Source organism: Gavialis gangeticus, unplaced genomic scaffold (genome assembly GCF_001723915.1).
Source record: "Gavialis gangeticus isolate Ggan-Ray unplaced genomic scaffold, GavGan_comp1, whole genome shotgun sequence".
NCBI lineage: Eukaryota > Metazoa > Chordata > Crocodylia > Gavialidae > Gavialis > Gavialis gangeticus.
In genome coordinates this window covers 26,255,742-26,278,086 of record NW_017729011.1, presented here as the reverse complement: position 1 = coordinate 26,278,086, position 22,345 = coordinate 26,255,742, and the positions used below count along the sequence as shown (strand labels likewise).

At 51.2% G+C, this 22,345-nt stretch overlaps 1 protein-coding gene across 2 annotated transcripts in view; it reads right to left on the bottom strand.

The window, feature by feature from the left end:
• Positions 1–22,345, bottom strand: part of MVB12B (multivesicular body subunit 12B) — a 94,210-nt gene that overhangs the window by 53,427 nt on the left and 18,438 nt on the right. For both annotated transcript variants that reach the window (XM_019510920.1, XM_019510921.1), the window contains 3 exons: positions 19,007–19,136; positions 18,596–18,718; positions 4,161–4,258 (listed from right to left, as the gene is read on the bottom strand). In XM_019510920.1, coding sequence (XP_019366465.1) covers positions 4,161–4,258; positions 18,596–18,718; positions 19,007–19,136 — 351 coding nt within the window. The remainder of the gene's footprint in view (positions 1–4,160; positions 4,259–18,595; positions 18,719–19,006; positions 19,137–22,345) is intronic.

The following is a 22,345-nucleotide window of genomic DNA, read 5'->3' as shown; positions in this document are numbered from 1 at the left end:
TCCCGGCTGACTGCTCCTCCCAGCAGATGTCTGGGTAATTAAAATCGCCCATGACCACTACATCCCTTGATTTTAGTGCCTCTGCAAGCTGGCCTGAAAATTCCCTGTCCAGCTCCTCCTCTTGGTTGGGGGGTCTGTAGTAGACCCCCACCGTCAAATCCCTCTCCCCCTGCCCCCCCTGAATCTTGACCCAGAGCACTTCAGCTTGCCCTTCCTCTGACCCCATTCTGCTGGCAGAGGATGTGTAGTGCTCATTGACATAGATTGCCACCCCCCCCCTTCCTACCTTCTCTATCGCGCCTGTACAGCCTATAGTCCCTAATGTTAACTGCCCAGTCATGGGACGAGTCCCACCACGTCTCTGTCAGCCCTATAACATCTGGGTTTGAACTAGCTATTCTGAGGGCGAGTTCCTCCAGTTTGTCATTCAGCTGCAGACAGAAAGGAACACAGCCCAGACTCGAGTGGGTTGCATTGGTTTACGCCAGCACTGGATGGGGCCTGGCTTTGTGTGCTCAGAGCCGGGACAAGCATTGCACACATTCGGGAATTGCACTGCCCTGTGCGCAAGATGAGATCTGCCTTTAAAATCAAACGAAAAAAATCCAGACTAAGTGGTTGAAGCTCTCAATATGGGGGGGAGGGGGAAGGAGAAAAAGAGACCCAGGATACTTATAACAAACTGCCCGTCTGCCATTTACATGAGGACTAGATTAAAGCTGGGGGGTGGGGGAGGAGCAGATATTCAACCATCATCAATTATTTGCACTTGCTGTTGCTTTCCTATGATGCTGTCAGAATCACTTGGTCAGGAAAGCTCCCAAGTCCATGACAGCCAAGGCAGCGAGCCGGACCTCCTCTACCAGCAGATCAAGCCATCTACAGACTCCTGAACACAGCTAGGTGAGTCCAAGCCAACAACCAGGATCCCATGCAAAGAAACGCATAGCTTACCCAACCCGGGGGCCTGCCTACGTGCCAGCCCCATGCTCCTCGCCCAGAGGTCTTGGGGCTGGTGCTCCTCATGGATACCTCGTGTTGTGGTTGCTTGGCCACCCCACCGCAGCTCCTCTCCTGCTATGCGGAAGCGCTGTGCACCCTGAAGCGAGGGCAACTACCCACAGCAGCAAAGCTGAATGTTCTCTCAAACAGCACCGGCTACAAACACCACAGCTTTCAGCTGAGCCACTGTCCCTGCAGAAGACACAGGGTCCAGAAAGGGGCAGGAGCTATGCGGGTTAGTTACCCAGTACAACACCCCCAAAGCTTAACACAGCTGCAACCCCTTGTACACTAGGATGTTTTTAAATAGCTAACCATCCAGCAATGCTCAAACACCACTCAAGACTGCGAGGGAGACGGATGGACTGGCATGCAAAAGCCAGGTCTGCCCGTGTATGCTAAAGGAAAAAACGATGGCGCACCCCAAACTTCCTGGTGCTCAGACGGTGCCACCTTTGCTCTCACAACACGTCTGGTTTCCGTTACCAGGTATACAGAGAGCCACCTTGCGCTGCACCTGACCGCTGCCTGCAGGCTGGGAGGGCATCACACACCAGAGCCATGGCCCTGTGCAAAAAGGAGGGAATTTGGTAGTTCAGAGCCTCCTTGACCCTGCGGCCAGGAGAGACCCTGCTATCGAGTGCATAGCTGAGTTAACCTAAGACATGCATATTTCACGGACACTTGGCTGCTACTCCCCCATTCGCTGCAGAGGAAGAACAGGTTTCAGACTCACTCCGTTTCCATACACCTATTGCTCAGCTGGTCCTGAGGCTTAATGGAACAATGCAGATCTGCAAACAGAACTGCATTTCAATTGCAACCGAGTCCAACTTGCACAAATGTGTAACTACACAGTGACCAGAGAGCCGGTCACTTCTCTAGCACCTGAAATTCTCTAGCACTTTCTCTAGTACCTAAAATTACTGTTGTCCTTCCAGAGCAACAGAACTGATGAGAAACACTGGCTCACAGCAGCTCCTAAGCAGCAGCAGGGGGTCTGGACCGGGTGAGATGAGCGCTCTTGGGGCCTGAGGAGCAGCTCTGTTGGACAGTTCACGGCACGGCGGACCCTTCGGACTTTCTAAGCAAACAGGACATCCAGACTCTTTGCGCTTGCTCCCAGTGCCTTCAAGATTACCCGCCAGCATTGGCTTTCAATTGCTCTCTGATGACGGCAGAGTTCCCACCCAACAATTCTAGCCAGCGTCCTCTGAAGGACTCTGTTTCATTACCAGTATCTACTGCTGTCTTTCCTCCAGGGTGAGCTCCAAGACTGCAAGGTGGGGGAGCAAACCCTGGAGTGTCACAACCAGTACCTTACCTCAGCAAATCTCGATCCCAACAGAGCAATTACCAGAGTCCAGCAGAAAAGCACTCATAAGGTTCCTGTTACCATGGCAAGACACTAACACTGTGCTGTAGATAAACTCGATCAACTCAAAATTACACAGACATAACAGGAAATTTTGGAATGGCTATCACTGCGAGTCTTGAGGTGAACTTACCTTTATAATGTTAAAGCACACAGAGGGAATTGTCACAGACGGCACCTCATCAAGAGGGCTGAAAAGGCAGCCGTGGTCAGAAGGTATGCGAGAAGATTCCTGCCAATGCACAGGATGTTTTGCATTATGAGACCTTTTCTGTGGAAATGTTCCACAGCTGCAATAGCCATTACAACATATGTAAGCACAACAACTTGTATAACCATGTGCCTGGAGGAGGATTTGCAGTTGGAAGAGAGAGGCACACATTTTGATTGAAAGTTACTTGTGCAAATGTTGAGATCTATTACTGTGCCTGGTTTTATAGGCTTGATTTGCATTTTGCCTGTAAACATCTGGTAAAATATTCAGGATCTGTGTAAAATAGGTCATCTTTCCAAGCTTGTTATACTGCAGGAAGCAGCAGTCTACAGGAATTCCTGCAGCAAAGGGTCTTTTAAGCAGCGCTCAGGCAGAGATATTTCCTCCCTGCTTACATGTGTGCTTGGGGTTTCATCAAGTGGGAACTCACGGCCTTCCCTTCCCTTCCCCCTCCAGAACTGTCTTGTGGGAACACAAGAACACACTTCCCCTACATTTCCAAATCTATTAGGGTAGGAAAGTAACGAGAAAAACTAATACTGACAAGAATTATGCCATTGTTATATTCCATCTATTTAGGAACCTGAAGCTGCAGTTTTAGTGAGAGATTACCTTTTAAATAACCATTTGATTAGGGTACATGAATTAGTGCCATGTTCCCATGTTAGAAGTGTCACTCACTGTTAACAGAAAGAGCTTCTGAATGGCTGAGGTTTGCCACCTTCTCCTCCTTTATTATGCACAGGCACTACCTACTGCACAGCCCCGGCTGGTGCTCTGCACAACCCTGCAGATGAACCACAGCTGGGGGGGGGTGGGGGTGGCGACCTACATTTGGCCAGACTAAGTTTAAATGATACGCTTTCCTCTGCATGCGAACATGACGCGCTGTAGAGAAAGCAACGGCTAATCACACCTGATGGCAGTCGTGCTAAAACCAACCGAGAAGGATTTCTGAATCACAGCACTACTTTGGACTGTAGTAGTTGCTGTGGGTTGAGACAAGTCCAGGGGAGTAGAAAGAATGAAGGGAGCGAGAAGGAACAAGCCACGAAAGGAGAGAGAAATTGAGAAAGACAAAGCCCTTAAAAAGAGAAAACCCCCAAGCAATCTGGTGTTTTCCAGTCTACCCCAGTGTGTGGTGGGGACTCTATCTACACAGTGTTTGGGTCTGGGAGGAGCTGTTTCAATTCGATGGTGGTGCTGGAGGGGGTCGGGACACGAGCAGAGCATCTGTGAATAACGTCTGCCTGGCTTGGAGAGAAGATGCGGCTTGATGACTTACCTGTGAGGACCACGGGAAAAGGAGAGTGGGGAGAGGGGGCTAAGCAGTAGTATGAGGTTTAACGAAAACTTTCTAGCAATTCCCCTCCCTGCGCCCTCACTCCCGGGCTGCACCACACTGGGAGCAGCAAGGCTCCCTGTCAGCTACACCCCTCCTGCTCCTCCTCTGCAGTGACTCCTCAGGCCACACACTCCTGATGTTGGAGTGACAGTGGCAGACATCCTGGAAGGCTGGTCCATGGATGCTCGTGCCTGGCCCGGCCCCGACAGAAGCCGCGAGCTCACCTGAGATGGCATACAAGTTCGAGTGCTGGTGCTCCAGGTCGAGTCGCGTGCTGTGGCCTTTGCCTCGGAAGCTGGCAGGGAGCGTCAGGGATATGTGCCTGTGGGAGCAAGAGGGAGAAACAGAGGGGACGTTACTGCAGAGCAGGAGGAGCCACAGCCATCACTCCGCCTCCCGCCCGTGCACGACTCCAGTCATGGGACATGGTGAATGGCAACTCAGAGCCTGCAAAGGGCACGATGGGCCCACAACGGGTAAGGCAGAGGTGGGGACCGGCTCCTCACTCCTGACCTGCCACCTGGTCAGGGGATGCGTGTGAGGAGCTGGATGCTCAGTCCAACATTGCAGCACCTACAACGAGTGCTGGGTGCCTGGGGCACACTGCATGCTGCAGCCCATCAGGAGCACTGCCTGTGAAGATGCAGGCCGTGCCAGCAGCCTGCCCCAAGGACAGGTGCTCCCGACCTAACCGGGAGTCCTTGGATCAGGCCGGAGAGGCCTGCGTGAGTGTGGTTCAGAGTCAGCAGTCATGTGGAGCACAGCTCCCCTGTTACAAGCACACAGACTTGGGCAGGGTTGCTTTTCTCCTCCTTTCAGAGCTTGGAAGCCATCCAACTACTCTTCGGCAACCCGGGGCCTCCGCCATGCACCACTTGCAAGCCCAGCCAGCACCAGCCTCAGGACAATGCCCCGAGTACTGAGAGGAAACCTCTCTGCGTGGGAAGAAATGCCCAGATTGGGCTGGAGAAGGCAGCAATCTCCCCAGAACCCATTAGCCAGGGGCACGGAGCCGAAACCTGAACCCCTCTGCCAGTGGGTCTGGGGGCCAGAAAAGCAGGTCCTTTCTGGTGGCTGCTGGCATGCAGATGAGTTTCAAAACCTGGAGTCGACGGGCTTATTATTCACACTGGCTGTTTGGCAACAAGGGAAAAAAGAAGCCCTAAATCACCCATTTGACAGGCAGGGAGCTGCGAGGGTAAGCCCCATCTAGGGAGCTAGGCTTAGACCTGCTGCCATGGGACACCATGTCCCACTCAATGCCCAGACCTCTCACAGGGGCAGCAAACCAACCTGCCTCCCATATTCTGTGCTACGGGCAGGACATGGGAACGCCAGTCTCACATTTCTCCTGCCACCTGCTCCAGCCACGTGAACGTAGGAGCAACGCGTCCCTCCTACGTCAGCCTTTGGTACTTGACTCAATCAAAGTGGCTGCTAAGCTGAACCAGAGACAGCGCCAGACAGAAGCCTTCAGTTACTGGAGCCAATATCGGCTGTGTGCAGATTTATAGGCCTGGATGGGAGATTCTGGCTTTTCCTTTGTAATTTAAATCTGTACTTTCTAGTGCTGATTCCAGGTCTGTGCAAGCTTTTATTATGCATCATAACCTTTATGGACCCACTGTTGCTTGTGACGAAGATGCAGCCCTCTTCAAAACAGTGACTTGGTAGCACACAGGAAAGAGGCGGCAGCTGTCGGCGTCCCGCGTTTTGGAGTGACACAAACAGGAGCAGGGATTTTGTGAGGCTCTTTTACCAGAAAAGCAGGTTACCCTTTTTTAGCTGTAGTTCCCATACTCGCAACAAAGAGCGCCCTGAACCGGCCAGCACGGAGCATTATTACACAAATCAGCTGGAAACTTGTACCTTCGAAATTGGACATATTTGTAAAGAACAGAGAGAGTCTAAAAACATGATGTTGGCAATGATGAGTCCTTCAGAATGTAAGAGGTAAAACACCACTCTGAATGTGTTTGTGCTTCCAGACCTCCTTTAAAATTAAAAATAAAACGAGAACGACCATGTGAAAACATCTTCAAATTTGGCCAACAGGTTTCCTTTCAAAACACAATCCATATGGGGCTGCCTTTGCCAGTAAAGGCAGGTTTGTCATGAACACTCTTTGCATATGAAGCCTACCACTTCTACGAATTATGCACTTTTCATTAGGTTTTAAATGAAATCATCCAGAAATGTACTTCTGAGACCTCCAGATGGCTAACCATGCTTTCTGAATGTCTCCTGCTTCTGGTGGGGTCTGTTCTCATCTTCCCTCTGCGTGCACAGTCATACCAGGGAGGGGCGCAGGAGCTGCACAGAGCAGACCCCCGGCAAACAAAGAGCACATTTCTCAACAAAGTGTTTCAAGTGTTTGCTGCTGTCTGATTAAATCAGGCATCCACGGTGCAGGGAATTCACCAGGGAGTGCCAACTTTGGGTCTGCTCCATGTGAACCACGCTCTTCAGGAAATGGTCTTGGACAATGGCAGACCCGCCTGCTCTGGGACCAAGCTGTGGGTCTGGAAATCACGGGTCTATGCAAGCAATAAACAAACTCCTCTGTATGCAATCGTACAGATGACACTGCTGGGAGTTTAACTGTCCATAAAGCCTGTGACCCTCGAAGAGGAATTTCACTGAATCCTTGACTTGGGACATGCCCTAGGAGTGAAGTCCCTGATCAGGACCATGTCCTTCCAGCAGATCATGCAAGTGACATATGTGCAAGCGGCACATACGCTCCATGGACGTACTGGAGAAGAACTGTTCACAGTCTCACAGGCTCTGACCACGTTCAGTGGAGCAGTAGCAGGTCGTGTGTTCAGGTCCCACAAAAGTAGGCCTGGAAGGGCCCTTAGTAAACTTTCTTGTCCGACAGTCTGACCGAGGCAGGGTCATCCCTGTCTTGCCATCTTGCCTGCTAGCTCAGCACCACATCCACGATGACTTTAGTGCATTTAAAATGAAAAATAAATGGGATTTGGCGTGGTCAGATTTTTGAGCGATGTATGGACATTAAACATGAACCTGTCATTTGATTTTGCCTTTGGTGACCATTCAGGAGCCTGATTTGCTTCTGGAGACCACGTGCCACAAAGAGCTGCTCCAGCGCAAGTGGTAGTACTAACCTAATGCTGTAGGGCCCTGAGCACCACCTAACGGGGCATGTTCACAAGTAAGAACAGATGTGCTTGGATTCTCCCTCCCCGTTCATCTAACCCCACTGCCAGCACCCACTCTCTACAGTGCGATACACGGGGCTCGTGCTTGCAGGAGTGGGAGCACATAAGGGCTTCTCTGAGAGGCAAACGCAGCTGCAAGACCACAAGGCAGGGTAACGCCGAGAGCATCAGATTAGAGCCTTTCAGTCTAATGTGTTTTTTGGGGGGGTTTGTTGGGGTTTTTTAAGTGTCACATTGGGAAAAACCAGGAAACAAAGCCTAATTTATTTTGAATTAATGCAAGGGTTTGGCCAGGATCAATATAAAACATATACCTACTAACTTGATTGCATAATGCCTTTTCCTTATGGCCTGTAAAAGCCAAACCATTTTGCATGGTAGAAAGAAAAAAAATAGGCTGCCACTGAAAAGCAAGAAAATCCCAATTACAAAGTCCCCAAGTTCCTAAACACATATCGCGAAAGTATGCACAGCTCTGTGGCATATGGCAAATCAATTACTGGTTGAAATTTTAAAACAAAAACATGGTAAATGTGCTGCAGAAATAATCAAGAACAACGGTTTGGTTTAGATTACAGTGGCCACTAGAGTTTTGAATACAATTAATCATCATTCCAGGCAATGGGAAGCCATATTGACACTTATTCCTAATTTGAATATTTAATTAGGGTGAAGTTCTTCATCAAATTATCACAGAACTGGGAGGAAAGCCTGGAAGATTTAAACAATTACTATTTTAACCCATTACCAACTGCTCACCTGTGAGCTCAAGAACTTGCACACCCGCGCTGCGAGGGAGGAACACGTTTGCACAGAAAGAAGGGAATTCTCGATAACCCACGGACTTGACCTGAGCAAGGGAACGGCGCTGACACTTAATGCTGTGTGGTTTCTACTCAAACGAAGTCAGACCGAATGTGGTTTCTGATGCTCTGCACACCTGGGACTACTTAACATTAACCCTTAGCACAAGTTCTTTAATTAGCTGGCAAGAACTTCTCCCATGCCAAGCCTGCCTAGGGAGCGAGACCTCTGGGCACAGCCAGGTTAGGATGTGCATAGCTTGGGCTGTCAAGCTGTCGGGACAGCTGCAGGGTACCTGGAGGGCGCTGACAAAAGCGGTATAGCAAGGTGGGGTTAGCAGGGGCTTCCTGCTGCGGTTGCCACTGCCTACCCACAGGCCTCGCTCTCCCGGGAGCATGGGCAGGGATGCAGCAGGCATTTCTATGCTCAGCTCCTCTGCTGTTTGCTCCTTCCTATCTGCATCACTTTGCGGTCTGGCGACCCGTCCCACAGACCTCCTGCATGGCTCGCAGCCCAGCCAGCGCCACTGCTCACCCTCGGGAAATGAAGGCGGCTGGCTGAGGCAGCTGAGGCAGGTTTATCAGACGCTGCAGAAGTGGCGGGCATCCCTCCAGCTGCAAAGGAGAGGGGCTGCCGGGCTGAGCGTGAGCCGAGACTGCTGGTGCATCACTGCTGAATGGCAGGCACCCGGCCTACGCGCAGCTCACCCTTGCTGTCAACCATGCTGCGTCCCCAAGGCAGGCAGGGATGCGGCTGCTCCCCACCACAGCAGAGTAAACTCCTATTGGAGGCACTCCACAAATTGGGGCACAAGGGACTGGGTTTCAGGTGCTGCTCGCTCCTGTGGCCCAAGGCCAAGTGCGCAGGGACCCGCACACCGCCAGCCCTCCCCAAACAATGCCATGCTGTCTGCGGGCTTCCTCTCTGCGGAAGCCAGCTCCGCACTGGAATTCGGAGCCCTTCCTTTCTGTGTTACATTAATCCATATAAGAAAATCTCTTTTAATGAGGAGTGATATAGTTACAAACTCTCTAGAGCCATAATTAGAGCAAACTAATTGAAGTTGTGTTTTGACACACTTTCCAAATTCACGGGTGCTGCATGACATATTCACAACACTGTTGCTGCACAGCCATGGCGACAGCAAAATGATTAGGCTAATAACGCTTATTTGCATTCTTATCATGCCAGCAGCATGCCGTTAAATACTGTTTCAACCATTGCTCGTTCACTCTGAAAGTTTCCACTGAAAGATATTAACAGTAATTATTAGTACTTTGCTGGAATCTCTGATGTTAAGGAATGGCAACTCACATTAACATACACAAATGCCAATTATTTTCCTTCTGAATTGTCACACGCACAAGTGTTTTTTCCCCTCCCCACGGCACTAAAGTGACAAGGTGGACTCGGAGTTTTATGGCCTTTGGAGAGCGAGGACTGCCTGCTCCGCTGACATGGTAATCAGGGGTTTGGAATAATTCTCTCAAGACACGAACAGCACAAATCGCTTTGATGCAGGCACCAAACAGCACAGGTTTTAGAAAAAGATATTTTCCCAAACAATTAAATATTCATGTTTCCAGAACAATCCAAGGAGGTACAGCAACTAAATTCAGTGCAGAGAGAGCGTTACTCTCTCTCTCTGTTGTAGCTGCTCCTTGACTCATTAAACTCCCGGAACAGTTCTACGAAGAGCAGCCACGGACGTGGCACGTACCAGGAGACGTCCCGAGCAGCCTGTCGGGAAATGGGGGCGATACGCATGCATTATGGCCAATTTGGGTTGCTTATTTTACAGAGACTTGCACAGAACGGGTCCAGGGATGCCCGACAGCTCCAAACAACAGTTATTAATGACCGTCTGTGCCAGTTGTGATAAATTGCTTCTGAAGTTAGGGAGCAAATACTTATAAAAAGTAACAAAGGATCATGAGGGGAAATGCCAGATATCAAAGGAAGCTTCATAATTCACTCCAAAATATCAACAATGCTTGGCACAGGAAACAATAGCGACTTTTTAGCTTCCAACTGCACCGGATGAACGTGGCAGAGAGATCAGTCAGGACACCGCATACAGCCTCAGGCTGCTAACAAACAGAAACAGCGGAGCCCTGCCCAGGACTGATACGCAAGACGAGATCTCACTGCATGCCCACAACTTGCTGGAGGTGGGCAGAAGAGCGGTGATGCGACAGCTGCAGAGCTGGGCAGGAATACCAAACCTAGGCCATCTTCCCTGTTCACACCTGGTTCCTGCTGCAGGGCACGGGCACGAGACGACCCCAGGACACCCAACGCCCACAGGAAGACTCTGACTCCCACCAGGGAAGCACAGACGGTTGGTTTTTGAAGCGTGCGCTTTTCCCTGAGAGCGTCTCGAGGGTCACTCGTTTTGCCACTACCCTGTCTCATGGCAAAGTTTATGGAAAACGCCATGGCAGCTTTCCAATCCAAATCGCCACTACGCACTTTATGCGCAGCCACTCGCTTCTGGTGCACTTGAGCAGGGCAATGCCACCGCACCTCTCACATCCAGAACAACTGCCGTGAGAAACAAAGCAGGGAGCGCAGCATGATGTGGGGTAGTGGACTTCATTCCTACCTACCCTGATCACGTAAAACCAAATGTTTAAATATCTTCTCAAGCCTCACTGTCCCTTTGCCTAAAACAAGCAACGTATGGGCCCAGCAAGTACTTCATCCCCTTCCAAACTACTAATCTAGCCCGTTCCTCCAAAATCCACGATTCTCATTTCTAAAAGTGCAGTGCATGTGAGAATAAAGGGAGGGACTGAGCGACTCCTTCCACTGGCTCAGACTTAACCTGCTTCACTCCCCAGGTGGGACGAGGGGGAATGCCACAGCACAGGCCCCTCTCCCACATGCCCATGCCCCAGGTCCCAATCTCCTAAAATTGAAAGAAGCACTTTTGAAAATGAGTAAATTGAGCAGAAACCACCAGCTGTAGGCCTGGCAGGGCCTTGTGCAGAGCAGACACCACCACCCACGCCCAGGGCACGCTCCTGTGGCCCGCCTCCCCTATCCTGCGTGCTAGCATGGCTCAGAGACATCTAAGCAGCCAGCATGGAACAGCTGCCAACAGCAGAGGAAGAAAACCCTACAAGTTTAATTTCCCCAACTTGAAAGCCTGAGCTGCAGCCCATTAAACTATTATAAGCCGAGCGCTGCATCAAAGAGCTCAGACTTCACCCGAAGAACGAAATGCTTATGAAGTGGTTGTCTCCGATGAACAGCCCGGGGTCTCTGGAGGCTGCCACAGGGAGCACAGCATTGCGCAGCCTTCGCTGGTGCATCTCTCGAGTCAGCTGCTCGCACATAATAAAGGGAGGGGCGGGGGCGGGAGCCACCGCGCAGCAGAAAGACTCCAAGAAGATCAGCTGCAGTGTGCAGGCTGCCATGGGAAATTTCAAATTCTGACAAATGAATCCTAACACAACTACACCCAGGTCTGGAAATCTCACCAAAAACCAGCTCCTGGCACTCGAATACTTTGCTTGCAGCAAATGCCAGGGGTGTCTGAGGATACCGCTGGGGGCTCTACGCAAAGCCACTCATGCCAATGCAGCGATGCTACAGGGCGTTTACAGATCAGGCCCCAGCAGCAGGAGCAGCACCTCCCAATGCTGCCTGCCCAAGGAGTCCCGGGAAGAGCACGTCGCCACGCAGAACTCATCACCAGCCCCGTTTCACCCAGAGCAACACACTCCAGGAAAGCCTGGAAAAACATTAAACACCGGGAAAAAGTGATTGATTTAATGCAGCAAACATTTGAACACGGCCACATACACTTCAGGGTGAAATCACTGATTACAAATCAAGAGTGGCAGAGATCATATTAAATAGCAGACAACACAGAAGTTTTAGGAAAAAAGCTTCCCAACTCCCCTACGGGGCTATTTAATAGCCAAGCATGTCACTCCTTTGAACAAAGGCCTGCAGTCTGCACTTAATGATCTCAAGCTACGCCCTAATGGGAATGTGCCGTTAGGAACACCGTTACTCCAGGACAGGGGCTCCGTGCGCTCCCTCCCATCTCTCAATCCACCCGCAAAATCAGCTCAATAAATCAAACTTCTCCTTGCTGGAGCTAACGTCTTTATCCCTCGGCTGAGGGGGGGCTCCTTGAGGTTGGAAACTGCTTGCGTCACATGTTTTCCTAATCACCATCTTCTACCACTAAAACATGCTGGATGAGGATCAAATCTCACACTTCACATTGCCCGGCAAGGTTGGTGCAGCTCCCTAACTACCTCCGTATGGGAAGCAGCCTCTGGATGAGGACGCAGCAGCACATCTTCCCGCTACCGGGATCCTACATGCTGTGCAGCAGAGCACACGCAGACCCACACTCACTACCCATGGTGGGGGACGATGGGCCCTTCCAACAGTGGATATTGCTTTATCTATCCCGAAGGATTTCATCTTCTGGACATACCTACTAGACAACACTTTTCCCCTCTTGCCTGGTTTCCAAACTGAAGAGGGACTAAGAACTGCCTGCTCCATCTTCCCATCAAAGAGTATGAGGACCCGGGGCATTGTTGGAAGCATGTCAGAAAAGTGGTTTCAACAGAGAGCACATCCAGAGCTTTGACAAAACATCCACTGGAAAATCCAGGGTCCTGGAGAGAAAGGCATCAGGTTTGCTTAGACTTTCACAGAGGTTTTTCAGCTCCAGGATGCAACTTCTGGCCAGAATCAGAGAGGAAGAGACCCCTACCCAGAGGCAGGCAACAGCCTTGGGGCTAAGGCACTTGTCTGGGCTGGGGAAGACCCAGGTCGAAATCCCTCCTCGGCAGGATTCAGACCAGTGACTTGAAACCTGGTCACCCACAACCTACGTTAAAGATCCCGATCACCCAGCTGCCGGCTCTCTCGCTCTCAAAGCATTTCTGAAAGAGCTTGGTTTGACGACTCCTTCTCAGAACAGAAAAAAAAATGTTGAAACCTGGAAATTTTCCATGAAATGGAGTTCCTGGCTTTCTAGCTAGCCCGTCGTAAACATCTGGAAAAAAGGATGAATTTGGAGAGCACTACCTCTAGATAATCTGTGTCAATACTTTACAAGAAAAGATTAAAAATGCTTCAAGGTTTTCCTTTTCCATACAATTAATCTCTCCAGGAGACGCACTGTTTTGTTATTACAATAAGCCTTAGCTCTCTCATGCATGTATTGGTAACATATTATCAACGGCTAACTATTGCACACAATCCTTTTCCTACCTAAATCCAAGTATTAACCATCTCCCAGGCCACATGACAAAGCTCTCAAATGATCGGGAAAGCAAATCAGTTAAAAACCAGACCCGTCTCGAAGTCCTCATCCCCCTGTACCAACTGCAGTTAGGAGCAGAGGAACAGGAACAAAACTCTTTCTTCTACTAAGCAGCAGCAACTTGGCTGCTCAAAAAATAACCAGGAGCACAGGAGGAAAACACACCTGCCTGCTCTGACTCGACGCTGCCCATCACACCAGATCGGCGCTCCTGGGTACAAGATCCAGCTGGACTGGCACGTCACAGGAGCATCGTGCGCCAGAGCGGAGCGAGCGGGGAACAGCTCACGAGTGCTGCGCCATCCCCCACGGGGGTGAAAGGCTCCCCAGGCAGCTGGTCCGGCTCAGCAGTCCAGGCAAGACCGGGCACCCAGCCGGAAATCGGATCAGGCATCTCCTCGGTGGCCCGTTGACCCCACAAACATGGCACTCCCCCCCAGGTGCAGGGCACACAGGCCTTTCCTCTGGTCTCTGCTGCAGGCCCAAACAGTTTCTCAGCAGCTTTCCTCCATCTTGAGCCTTTCCACCACCAGTGCCCTGCCCAACTGGGTCCTCTACCAGGCCGTTTTCAAGGGGGCTCTGCCAGGCAGGCCAGCTTCTGGATTCCTGGCTCTCAAAGGGCAGACCAGGCTGTTAGGTGATCCCCTCCCACCCACTGTTCTTGTTTCTCTATGGTCATGTACAAAAAGGAAGAGGAAAAGGCATAGAGCTGTGCCATCCAGCCCACAGGGCCTGTGGGGAGGGCGAGCTCTGCAGGGGCAGAGAGGGGCTCCCACTGCTCCAGTCCCATGCTCTGTGAGCCCAGCCTGGCACAGCACACATGAATCCAGGCTGCCTGGGGGAAGGGAAATCCAGCACAATTTCCCCCCCGCCCCCCCACAAGCCATTAACCTTTGGATGACAGCCCTGAGAGCTGAATGACGGAGCGGTTCCAGGGTCAGTGCCGAGCTACATTCTCAAAACCTGACATCAACAAGCAAAAGTTGTGACTGAATCCTGGTCTCGCCGAGAGGAAGATTAAACGCATGTGACACATCTTTTGCAATCAAAGCGTTCCATTTCCCAAAGTATCTGTCACAGATTGATAACATCCACGCAAAAAGTTAAGTGCAATTATGTCTGTCACTGTAAAACACACTCGGCAGCACTGAGTGACATCTTCCTTGAAGCTGACAAATTGTTCGAAGATTGTTTGAATGATTCTGGCGCCGGCTCCAGCGGCACCCTGGGAAGGAACTTGGAGCATCCACGTGAGCCAAGGCCAGCGGAGAGAGCCAGCAGGCTAGCTCCCCTGCGGGTGCTAGCGGTCAGGGCCCCAGCCCAGAGCACTGGGGTTCAGGTTATGGAGGGTGCTGAGCACTGGGCAAACCTAAATGCAGGCTGCACGGGGCCCTCATCACACTGGTAATGGGGCCCTTATGCCATCAACATGGAGCAAGGTCTCTGGCACATAGGGGTGGGCGGATCCACGTGCTGTTCACACCGGGCAATTAAGGAGCAGCGCTCAAAAGGCAAGGCTAAAATATCTGTCATGAGCATCTGGTCGTGGAACACCACCTACCAAGCTCCCCAAGTCGGGAGCACAGAGCAACAGCATGGGGGAAAGCGAGCGGCAACCCTGCATGCAGGATTACTCTGTTAACAGCAACTCAAGGCAACAGAATGGATGCTTCTGCAGCAGCCTCTGGGGCAGGAAACTGTAAGAGCATTTCTTCAGGCTGCCATCGATGCCAAGAGCCTGACAGTCTGGGGGGAAGACCTGATGCTGTGCCATCTTGGGAAGCACAATGGCAGCTCACCAGGTCACACGAGAACACAACGTGTCATCCTCACGGGTGTCTGTGGGGCCTGGAATTTGGGACCATAAACTCAGACACCTACAATAAGGGGTCCGGCAGATGCAGCTTCCTCCTGGTGACTCGGTGTGTGAAGGTGAGGGGTAGAGGTGTACTTCTACTGCAGGCACCACTCCCGAAGGACAGTGCCAGGCAGGCCCTGGAGCTCAGGGAACACAACAATTCCTCCGCAGCCTCTTGGGGAGTGGAGGGAATGAGACCACGTGCCCTTCAAGACTCTGTCCCTGGAAAGGGCCATTGCAAGCATTAGACGAAGCACACAGCTGAGCTGCAGAACATGGAAACCAGGTCAGAGGAAGTCCCAGGGACCTACTTCCCCGCTCCCAACAAATCCTGGGGCAGAGGTTAAGGACTCCTTGACCTTGCCCCCATCACTGGGAGGAAGAGTGAAATGCTGGGGCAGCACTAAAATAAGCCTGGGGGTGCACTCTCCCTGCATAGCACAGAGGGCCCGAGGCAAGCGGGGCTTAGAGGCCAAGCTTTCAGCAGAGCAGCAGCGCCCCAGGACGGAGTCCGAATGCTCCAGCATCACTCGCCATCGGCCACAGACATGTCTGCCGAGTTGGAGGAGGACGCCTGGCACAGAACAGACAACCGCATGCTATAAAGAGTCCTCCCATATGAAAGGGCTCAGCCACACAGCATCTACCTGGGTGTTTTACTGCCCTGGTTTATATTCGTAGCACTCGCAATGATTGTGAAGCACCAAGGCTTCCCTGCTGGATGTCGTGATTTAAAGGCACAGTATTCTACACAGCTAGGCAGAAATAAGAGAGTGGTTTTAAATGTCTGACCGTCCTCACAGGAAAATCCTGGTGGGGCAATATTCTCTTCTGTGCACTGGTTCTGTCTGGGTATTCACTGCACAGCTCAGAGCAATCTTCTGCTGCTGCTGTTGGCATATATCCATGCGGAATAAAGTGGCAACTGGCTACAAGCATAATCTCTTATCTCTATGGTCATGTAAAAATAAGAGGTTACTTGTGACTGCAATCTTCCATGGACATTAAGCTTGAATAACTTACTACTCTGTGGATAAAATGTTAAAGCAGCTTTTCAGCTAACATATGTTTCCTCTAATAAAGAAATATTTGCAGGATGCATCTTTATATACATTTCTATTTCTAAAAAAAAATATTGGATAATAAATAATTGGTGTAAAAACAGACACGCAAGATGCTTTGAATGACTGGCTGTTGGTGTGAAAGTTACCTGTAAATCACATGTGGGGCACGAGAGTAGAGCTGGCTACAGACAGGTGGTTTTTACTAGGAGGCATTAATGTAACATTCAATTATTCCACCACATACCGGCTGTTTTAACTCAGCCAAATTAGAATACATTTTATATTGACTATTTTGACATTTGGTTTATTTGGCAAGTAAAACAAAACTGATCCAATTTCCTTGCAGCCATTGTAAACCATAAACTGTACAACAAGAGGTTATAAAATATATAAGCCTTGTAAACTCTTCTTTTCAGACTGTCGCTGATGTGCTGAGCTCCAGTCCTGGCCCTGTTCCCGATGGCTCTGGAGCTGTTCTGCATCCCTCCCTGCTCAGCCATAAAGCGACCCTTTCACACTTAGCGATTAAGGACAGCCCCGCACGCTGCCTTGCTCAGATACGTTCTCTCTTTACCATGGAAACTTGCCGTCCTGTTCTCACAGACAGAAAATGCTGATCTCTGCTGTGAAGAGGAGACATCTCCCTTTGCTCTCGTGCGGCCTGCTGCTACACAGCTTGCACCTAGTGGCACTGTGAAACAACACTGCACCTCCATGTGGACAGACCAAGGGCTCGGGGCAGACACCCACTTCTTACACCACTGCCTACTGAGCCAAAAGCCCAGCTGCACCTTGGGTGCAAGACAGTGACAGGCAGCACCACTTCCTTCAAGACAGAGCAAAACTCTCTGTGAAATAACTTGTCAAACGCAAGCCACTGATGATGGCTGAGGAGTCGCTGAGATATACTGGCTTGTACCAGTATGAAGGGTCAAGAGCTGCATGCAGCAGCCTTAACGAGGAGGAAGTTACCATAGCTTACCATCCAGAAACCTTCTACAGGTCATTCCGAGACTGCCACTCTCAGAAACATCCAGCTGAACAAATATATGAGGGTCTGGGCAGTATTTTCTATTCATGCAATACCTTGGGGTTCATATGCTACACAGTCTCAGAGGAATTCCCCCACTTCCTTAGAAATAAGAGCACTAAACATTTACTTTAGCACTGTAAACCTATCTGCAATACTGGCTGTGCATTCAGAAACCCTGGCACGACAGAAGGCACGTGCTCTATAAAAGCACTGCACAGAGGGCTCTTGGAAGGACCCGTGGCCTTGTGGCAGCTGCACAGGGCAAGAGTCTGGGAGAGACTCCTCGGTTGCAGGACCCCTCTCCCCTGGGGTGCAGGGAAGTTTCCAAATGACTTTTGCATGAGATGGCTTGCCTGTTTGGCTTTTGAGACTGCTGTGCTTTGCCCAGGAGATGCCAGGAAGTAACTATAAGCTACAACTGTGCTCCTGTTGTTCTACAGAGGGATTACACGCACATACACATGAATAGGCACACACCTGGCACAGCCGACTGCAAGGACAAGGAGTGCATCAGCAGCCCAAGTGGGGCTCTGGCACTGCTACGCGTGGGGTGAAGGCAGGCAGCAGTCCCTGCCATTTGTCGGGTATAGCTCAGGGACCATGGGGCCATGGCAAGGAGGAAGCAAGCCTCGTGCCTCACAGTGCAGGACGATTAATTGTGGGGCTCAGGAAACACTGGTCCTTTCTCTTCATACAAACAACTTCAATGTGCGAAAGCCACTCTGCAAGCCCACCCGCCTCTACCTATCCAGCTGTGATGTGGGAGGTGGGAGGTCCAGGTAGCTGGACTGCTGGCCAGCCCACAACTGGCAGACCTGCTTGCACCAGGCTAAGACCCAGTAAAAGCAACCCAGGATGGACGTTGGTTTTTATGCCAAATCAGAGTATAAGCATTATTTATTGCCTCTTCAGGTTTTATGCAGATAGCTCTGCACACAGCTCAAGGCACAGGAAGAGAAGCAGCTGGAAGCAGCATTACAATAGTGCTGTTGTCTGCCGAGGGCTGAGAGTGTGCTCTTGGCTGTACGAGGCACACAATACAGGCCACTCCATGCACAGAACTGTTTGCGGTCTGAACTAGGCTGGCAGGCTGGCTGAGGCCTGCTCGGAAGCCCCGGGGAAAGGAAGCGCTCTTTTTCTTGACACGTTTCTTTTCCGTTCTGTCTGGTTTACCACCAACTCACTCCACAGCATCTGTGTGTCCTCCCTACATAACACCCACGCCACTTCTCAGGAAGCCAATGTTGGGGACGACTGCCTCTTGCCCAACACAAAAGGGTGGGCTGTGTAATGATTTATTTTAGGACACTGCCTGTGATCCTAGCCCCACTGGGATGGGTACCAGCAACAGGGAGCTGTGCCGCTCCACCAGGCAGGACAGAACAAGCAAGCAAAGGCAAAAGCAGCAGAACTTACCTAGGGAGGTTGGGAGCTGGTGTCGAAGCTGGTGCTTGGGAAGAGGGAGTCGTGGGCTGTGAAGATTCGTGGTTTCGTGGCACCCTGCCCATTCGGTACCAAATGCCCATATTGTTCAGTTCCCTTTGTAATTAAAACAGAAAAGCCATTAAGGCTACTAGTAAATGCAGCGTATGCACACGGCTATCAAACATGTGTAATCAGAACCAAGCTAATTGCTACAGAGGATCAATTAATTCTTACACCGAGCTTGATAATCCTTTGCACTTATACAGCACCATCCCATTTACAAACATTAATTAACGCTTATAAACCCTCACTTAAGTCCTGCAGGAAGTGACAGTGCCTGGCTTTGGTACCCGCTGCCCAAAGGCAAACATGGCAGTGGAGTCTGGATGAAGAGGTACTCACCCTATAAAAGTGTACTGTGGAGGAGCTTGCTTAGACCTGCCCAGGATTCGGATATCACAAATCGCAGCCTCTGTGGAGTCTCGAGGGATAAATTTAATGCACAGCCTCTTCTTCCTGAAAGCCATTTCCTCTGCAAAAGCAACCCAGGATGGAGGTTGGTTTTTATGCCAAATCAGAGTATAAGCATTATTTATTGCCTCTTCAGGTTTTATGCAGATAGGTACGGCAGGGAGAGGAGGCAGACACCAGATATGTCCTAAGAGCCCTGACCGCTGCACAGTGCTCACCAGGGACTGCAGGGTGGTTTGCTAACGTGCAGCCTTCTGTACAGCACAGGAGGTTTGCTGTTAAGCACTGCAGTAAAACATTGCTTCTCTCCACACCAGCATCTACAGAGAAGATTACATGCCATGCACCCTGCAGAGCTTGAGCCTCTGCACAGAATTTGTCAGGCTATTTTTTACACTTCCTATGTCATCCTCTTCCTGTTGTCTCTCCCCCAGGAGCATTCCTCTCATTGGGCAGTGAATACCAGTCTCTTGGGCCTTCTGCAACAACCCACGTTTGGAGCCGCTACCAAGCCAGGTCTGCCCAGGACCGTGGGGGTTTCCACTTGGCCATTCTTAATAGGTAACAAGCAGAGGCAGCATGAGAGTGTACAGTCTCTCCCACACAGCCCCAGCCACCACGCTGAGATGGGAGCACTTGGCAATGTGCTCCCACCTTGTGCAGCCAGGGAACAGGAGATAAATTTGTGGGGGTCACCTGACTCCAGTCCCCTGAGGCAGCCCCCATCCAGTGGGCTCCAAGGCCCTGCCTCTACTGGGGTGTGAAACCAGCACAGCTGCTGCTGTAGTAGTAGAAGCCCCAGTGCAGGTGCAATGCAGTGTCACGGTCTGGCGCAGCAAGTCACCGTGGTTGGCCACGTCAGTGTGGCACAGTGTAGTTGCGCAGGAGGTTCACCCGGGGCCACTTCCTTCATACAAACCCCTCCTGCCTGGCCACATTGTACGAGGGAACTAACTGCAGCAGAGGCGCAGCTTTCTGAGGGCTCTGCACACGCCCTCCCAGCTGGGTTCCACTTTGCTGCCGTCTGCTGAAACCTCTGATCGTGGGCGCTCCTTTGTTTTGCTCTGCCCTCGCTGCTCTCTAGCTCTCCTCCCTCTGTGGTACCACGGTGGAACCTCATTAGCTTCTTATGCTGCATCACAGACAAGCAGCAGAGACTGTAAATAAGGCCAACCCCTTGCACACCTCGCTCAGCACTTTTCACCCAGTTCAATACTTCTGGCTTTTCTCCTCTTCATTTAACACTCCCATACCCTGCTGCCAGCCCCTCACTACCCAAGTTGGCATAAACTCAGTTCTAAATTCAGATTTTGGGGGAGACAGTGCCGACTGCCTTACTAAACCCAACACTCCCGTTACCCTCCCCTTCTGTATGAAGAGACCAGCACACTTCATCTGGCAGGATCACTTCCTTATGGGCCCCCAGGGTTGATCAACTCCAGGCTCAACCATTGCACTGAGGGATTCTCTCTCACCATTTGTTCCATTGTCTTCCCAGGGATTAAAATGAGATTTGCAAGGCAATAACTGCCAGATCCCTCAAGGACCTTTGTGCCTGCCAGGGACTGGCAAGCCCCTGCATAGGCTCACCCTGCTATTCATCCCCAGGGCAACGTCACTCCTGCACTGGCACGGCACAGCACAGCACAGGTTGCTCAGCACCAGAGCTGCAAACAGAGGTCAGGCTGCAGTGGATGAAGGCAGAAGCCTCCGAGTGTCCCAGAAAGCAATATCTGGGGTGGTGGGCAATTTGAAACAACAGCAAAAAACGAGCCCAGATGTGGGCACTGACTAGGGCAGCAGCAGCTCACGGCTGCTGGCTGTGCTGGAACAGGCCCCAGTACCCACATAGACCGGTGGCATTCCCCTCTGCCTGAGGATGCAACGCACATTCTTGTTCAGGCCCAGACAAAGGACACCGAGATACCAGCATGCGGGTGCAGGTGTGCTGCACTCCAAGACTGGCGCTCCACCTCAGCCCAGACCTGCCATGCAAGACCCTGTACGGGGGCCCTCAAAACATCACAGACATTGACAGATAAGCAGGAAGGCAGGAGTTCAGACACTGAAGGCAAGCCTGCAAAGTACTACCCCCCAGTGGGAAATACTCATCCTTCAGGCACTTTCAAACCTGAACCGTCTAAAGGCAAACAGCCCTGCTCCTGCTGTTTTGCAACCCACTTCTGTGGGACATGTAAACTTGTCCACCACTTTCCTCCAAGTGTCTGGCCCCTCTCTTCTCAGGACCAAGTGTGGATGCTACAACCTAAGTGTAGACATCCTGGACCTGCTGGGCAGCACCAGAGTTAGTTCCTTCTGTGATTAGCCCAGACGACAGGGAAAGAAGAGAGAACACAGGGAAATGCACTGCCACAAACTCCACCTGGGACAAAATTAGTGGCATGTGTTCTCTCACTGCCCCGACATCATGTAGTTAGCAGTATTTGTTTTTGTCTTCCGCACTGTGCAGCATTTGCTGCAGACCCAGTTTAGGAGCTAAAGCCATTAATTACACAGGCTTAAGCAGAACTAATTTTAAGTAAACATATTATAAACAGTCAATAGAAATGCGTTCAGTCATGCTAATGGAAGCATGGAAATGCACCACTTCATTACCACAACTAGTGCCTCTGCTTTCAAGGGCTGCATGGGTTGCAGTCCAGTACACGTAGAATTAATTAGTCTCTTCTCCCCCTCCACCATGAGCTTAACACCACCAAGGTATGAGGAGGTTACTCCCACAGCATTAGCATGAGAAGCCAGTGGTTTCCCTGGCTGTGCGTGTGCTGAGGACTCTGCTGGGGAAGCAGTCCATGAAGGGTTGTAGGGCCTTCTGCTTGTAGCACGCTGGCTCCTACTGGACCTAGGCTGGCTGCGACCAAAATACCATCCCCCTCCAACTCCATTCACTCTCTCATTCACACACGTACGTGCTGGGCTGGATTCCTTTATCACTGGTTATCTGGAAGACTTGCGAATTCAAGAAACGGCCAGGGAGTCCCCTTGGCAACACCACGGAGTCCTGCAGCCACTGCCTGGCCAGCTCCTCTCCGGCCCTGGGCGTAGCTAGCAGAGATGCTGCAAAGACCCACTGTGCAGCACGCTGGGGGCGAGGGGGGACAGCACAGGGATGGCAGAGGGCCTGGCCAGGCATGTATTTTGCTCCTGGATCACCTGAACATGGGGTTTCCTTTGGCTGGAGCCAAGGCCTGAGCCTGTCTGCCAACAAGAGCCAGCTCTGGGGGAAGATTGCCGCTCATCCTACGCTTA